The 5,302-nt window shown below is 38.6% G+C and overlaps 1 protein-coding gene across 1 annotated transcript; it reads right to left on the bottom strand.

Moving 5' to 3' along the window:
* Positions 1 to 3,123: 3,123 nt before the first annotated feature.
* On the bottom strand, positions 3,124 to 5,125 carry LOC144187786 (galactose-specific lectin nattectin-like). The gene is made up of 7 exons (XM_077710644.1): positions 5,079 to 5,125; positions 4,945 to 4,998; positions 4,204 to 4,231; positions 4,027 to 4,112; positions 3,818 to 3,952; positions 3,331 to 3,436; positions 3,124 to 3,259 (listed from the first exon to the last, which is right to left on the bottom strand). Exons 2-7 carry the CDS (start codon positions 4,996 to 4,998, stop codon positions 3,186 to 3,188), a joined length of 483 nt encoding a protein of 160 aa, XP_077566770.1. The 5' UTR covers positions 5,079 to 5,125; the 3' UTR covers positions 3,124 to 3,185.
* Positions 5,126 to 5,302: the final 177 nt, after the last annotated feature.

The following is a 5,302-nucleotide window of genomic DNA, read 5'->3' as shown; positions in this document are numbered from 1 at the left end:
AAAGACCTCTTCAGCAGCAGGAAACCAGCAACGGGGCAGGCGGGACCAGAAGGGTTTGCAGGATGTCATTGGACAGACGCTCCGTTTCATCTAAGAGGATTACGCGCACACTAGTATACATATGTGCATGCACGCACACATATACAAACACCGCCCCAGACATACACATATTTTGTATACATAAGGGTTTGGTTTTATGAAGAGACAGACACACATCCACACACGACGACCAATTAGAAGAAAAGTACAAAATAGTGTTTTCTTTGAATACTGGAACGCACAAACACACCTGCATTTTGTCACGTTCACACACCAGTAGGCAGTGCTGCTACTATGCAAGTCTTAGGGTTGAGGGTATTTTCCGAGTCTTCAAGATACCCCCTATGGCAAGGAAGGAGGTTCCTCGTCATCTCATTCATCTCATCAAGGAACCTACCAAGGTTGCATCTAAAGAGTCGGGCTGACTCTAGAATTCATGTGCCTTTACAAATCACTTTATTTTTTTAGGCATGAAAGGATTTCTTTTACCTCCTGAATTGAGGCTATGCATGTTCTCCCTGAGCCTGCGTGGGTTTTCTCTGCTTACTCTGGTTTCCTCCCACATCACAAAAAAAACATGCATGGTAGCCTGGTTGAATACTATATTGTCCCGAAGTACAAGTGTGAGAAAAATGGTTGTCTCATTGTGCTCTGCGATTGGCTGGCAACCAATTCATGGTGTGCCCCACCTTCTTCCCAGGGTTGGCTGGAATATGCTCCAGCAAATCCACAACCCTTGATAGGATTAGCGGTATGGATAATGAATGTATAATTTTCCAATTTAGATCTTAAGTTGATCTATAACCATAAAACAATATTCAACTGAATTCAAGTATGATCATAAAAATAATCAGATAAAAAGAACAAATTACCCAATGTTAGTTCCTACCAAATCCTTGTTAGCAGGAGCCAACACATTCATATTATAAAAAGGAAACCCAATGAGAAAAAAAATCACTATCTTTAAAAGTTGTGGTTATTTCCAATACACTAGTTAAAAAAACTCATATTTGGAAAACTAGGATTGGTGATAATTGTAACTGTTGTAGCAACTGTGCCCCACCAGACAACATTGTTTACCAACGCCCTCAATTTCAGGTGTCAGTAGAAACAATGGAAATTATAGTACCTCAAATCATCTCACCTGCATGGATGAACGCATTCAAAATTGAAATGTCTAGTCTAAAATAATGCTGTTGTTAATGACATTACATGGACCACAACGCTATCTAGTGGATAAAGGTAAAATCACTGCTTTCAATTTAATGTCACATTGACCCACTTGCTGTGCCGGCCGGTATAACATGCTAAGCTGCTGACAAAATTTTCCAATGGAAATAAATTCTGATCACTATTATGAAGGTATGTAGCGCCATATTTGTTGTCATCACATGAGAAAAACAAATGTTATGCCCATCAGCAGACAACCTCCTTAACAGAAAGATTAGGAATACATAATCCTTTTGGAAATTGAGGTCCGCCAATTCAATATAAGGCCAAAACAAGATAAATACTATTTTGGTTTCAAGCCACACTATGGTCCCTGGAAGTTTGAAGAGGGGAGCCTCATCATTACATTGTGAACACGGCCAGCCCTGGTTTTCTGGGGGCCCCAAAGATAACTCACTCTCGGGGGGCCCTGACGGATCAGCAACGACAAAAAAGTGGACCTCTTTGTACTAAATCAATCCTTACTTTTTCCAGACACTCTGCTCGGCCATTCAGGTGGATGTCTTGGAAATATTGATCCTGAAAGCTCCTTTTCATGCACATTTTTCTTCAGCCACTGGAGCACACTACATCTGTTAAAAAAAACACACCACACACACACACATTTTCACACCATATTTTAACCACGGTGGGGCGCTTGATGTGACAAAACGTTGTCGTCCTTTTCTTTACATGCATCTTTACAAACAGCGATCCAATGAAAGTTGCAACCAAAGAATAACAAAGTCAAGCAAACAAAGTCATCTAAAATGCGAACATCAACACTAGAAATGTTTGCTCTGACTTTAGCTCTCGATGTCAAATTTTCTCACTTCCTACCTACAAGATGTATGACAATAGTACTCACACTTGAATGATGTCCATGAAACTGGATATTGCGGACAGAAGGTGGTAGCTAAACATGACAAGCAAATGTTTTTGTTGTGTTCTGTTTGTTCTCTTTGTGTTTTGTTTATGCTCTTTATGCATATATGTATGCGGGTAGATGATGGCTAAACGGCTTAAACTGCTAAACAGAGCGTTTCGACTGCAATAACATCCAGGTGCGCTGGGAATCGACTTGACCAATGAGGGCGCAGTCTCCATAAAACCAGCTCACACGTGATCAACTGGGTGCGGAATATAAAAGGACCGCCCTCTTTTTAAAGACTCAAGTTTGAAAAAAGACCCATGAACACAAATTTCCAATCTTCTACTTAAAATAATGACAGTACATCTACAAAAAAATGTTTATAAGAATAAGTGTATTCTAGAGAAAAAGCAAGGTATTTTGCTTCATTCAAATCATCCAAAAATTGTCAAAATATGTAAACTAAAGTGCAATCACATATGTAAATGAATGGCTTTTGTTTTTTTAAATGTACAATAACCACTCATCTGTAATAAAACAACACATTTGCCATAACTGCATCAAGTTACTACTGCACCTAGGATGACCTAATCTAGACTAATTTCTCTTCTTGTACTTGCACTGTAACCCCACAGTCTGCTAACCATTTCAGTCACTTTTTGTACTGACTACTTACTATGTTGACAACGAATTCAATTTAATTCAATTCAATGAGTCTTCAACTTGAATACACACCACTCATAATAAATGTGACTTCTGAACAACTGCAATTCTTTTTGCTGTAAGCAGGAAATAAAATGAACATGTCTCTGCCAGCTAAAGTTCATATTTATATGTAGAATTCTGCATTGAAGTTGAACGTTGTTAAAAAGAGGACATATTTTGCTGCAGATTCATTTATTTATTAATGAGATTACCCGGAATGTTGCCAATAACAATGAAGAAGGAGAAGAAAAATTAAAAATTAAAGCCAGGAAGTAAATGATCATACTGAAGTTTTATATGGTATCATTTATGATATGGGGAATCCATTTCTTCAAAAAGCATTGTGAGATTATGGCAGTAATCACCACACATGCGCTTCTTTGCTGCAAACGTAGGAGAGTAAATCCTCGCAACTAGCATCTCCCCAACCGCCACCTAAAAGAAATACATAGTTTAATGTAACGGTAATTTATCCACGGCTAATTTGACTAAAAATGGTTACTTACCACTGTCATCCATCTCAACACAGTTCCCATTGCCGTCTGGCTGACCTGAAAGGAAGTTATCGAAATCTTCAAGCGTTCCATCAGTCCAAATGAAGTCATCATCGCTCTTTAGTTTTTTAAAAGAAGACAAATTGGATATTAGTGAATATTTTTATACTCCTGTTGGGTGCTGTGTCACGAAACGTGTTCATTTCCGATTTTTGGAGCCTTTTTGATTTTTTTCTGTGCCCTTAGTGAGTATGGAAATTGATGCTTTCAGCCTGAGTGGGAGGGGGTAGAAATTGCTTTGATTATCGACAACATGACGGGATTGGTAATAAATGAATTAACAAAATGTTCATTTCTTAAAATGTGCACCAAATATTTCACATATCGTTTTATGAACGAAAAATGAATTAGAAATTTCCAACAATTCTCTCTTCAATGTCTTTTTTTTACCATGAAATATGTGATGTATGTGTACAGTTGAGTTTTTTTTTTCTCTTACATTAATTGCATCATGGAGTCCAATCCAAGAAGTATCAGGTACAACAGTACCAATTTTAATCAATTCAAGAACGACAGCATTTTCAAGGGCACTGTGGATGGAGACCAGATTGCCACCAAGAATATTGCAGACCTTCTGTTGGGGAATAAAAAAAATAAATACAAATTAAATTTGATAAGGTTCACTGGTGTATTGGAAGACTTCCAAACCTCTGCATCAGAAAAACACCGCTTGTCTTCTTGGTAGATGTAACAGTTGCAGCCCAGGCGAGTCCAGCCTCTAGGACAGTCATTGACTGCAACACAATAGTTTTCATAGGGACAAATGCATACGTAATGATATCAAATCTGTTGCTTTTAAAAGGTTATTAAAATTGCTCTACACACCTTTTTTATGAGTCGGAGGCCGAGCAAACTGAAGTAAAAAGGAAAATATTCTTTGTTTTAAATAGTAATCTCATTGATCTCATTGGTGCTTGTAAGACATAGAAGTTCATTTATTTTATAAGTAAACAGTAAAAATCTAACTATCATCCCATTTGAATGGATATATTGATTCATTAAGCCTGATCGCGTCAAAATTTATCAATGTGCAATTAATCTTCAAGCTGTGTGTTTTTCTTTTTTAAATATAGTGATGGCCCATGATACGTCTCATATTTCTCATCTAATTTTCTGAACCGTTTTATCCTCATCTGGGTCACGGGGGGTGCTGGAGCCTATCCCAGCTGACTCCGGGCCAGAGGCGGGGGACACCCCGAATTGGTGCCCAGCCGATCGCAGGTGCCAAGGAGACAAACAACCAATCACACCCACACGCTCATACCTAGGGGCAATTTAGAGTGTCCATGCATGTTTTTGGAATGTGGGAGGAAACCCACGCAGGCCCGGGGAGAACTTGCAATCTCCACACAGATGGACATGACCTGGATTTGAACCCAGGACCCCTAGAGCCATGAGGCCGACACATTAACTACTCGCACCACCAAGCCGCCATGTCTGACAATACAAATTGAAAATTGTAACAAACATGCAATAGCTTCATATGTTTCTGTCTTCATAGCATTGTATCAAATCAAATCTATCAAAAGCCTTTGAATCAGATCTATTGGTGTGATTTGAACTTACAGCTTGGGTTAGGACGACGCAAAGCAGCAACAACGAAGGAAGAGAAAATGCCATCTGTAGAATTACAGAGAAAAAATTCATTTCATTTTAGGAGTACATTTAAACACAATTTGAAAAGAAGGCTCTAGAATTACCTTTGCATCCGTAGTCTTCACTGTATTTGCTCGTGTGTCGATGACAGCCGATTATATATACATTGTAACGATGTGGAATGTTGCTGATCAGCAATTCCATTAATATATGGATGCCAATAAATAGTTTGGGCGTGGGGTAAAAGATGCCGCTAAGTTTTTCCCCAATTCGTCCTTCTGTTTCACTGCACGCTCACCTTATTTTTTTCTGAAAACGTTTTCAAGGA

This window comes from Stigmatopora nigra, chromosome 2, assembly GCF_051989575.1.
Source record: "Stigmatopora nigra isolate UIUO_SnigA chromosome 2, RoL_Snig_1.1, whole genome shotgun sequence".
NCBI classification, from domain to species: domain Eukaryota; kingdom Metazoa; phylum Chordata; class Actinopteri; order Syngnathiformes; family Syngnathidae; genus Stigmatopora; species Stigmatopora nigra.
This window is presented reverse-complemented; position numbering and strand designations above follow the sequence as displayed.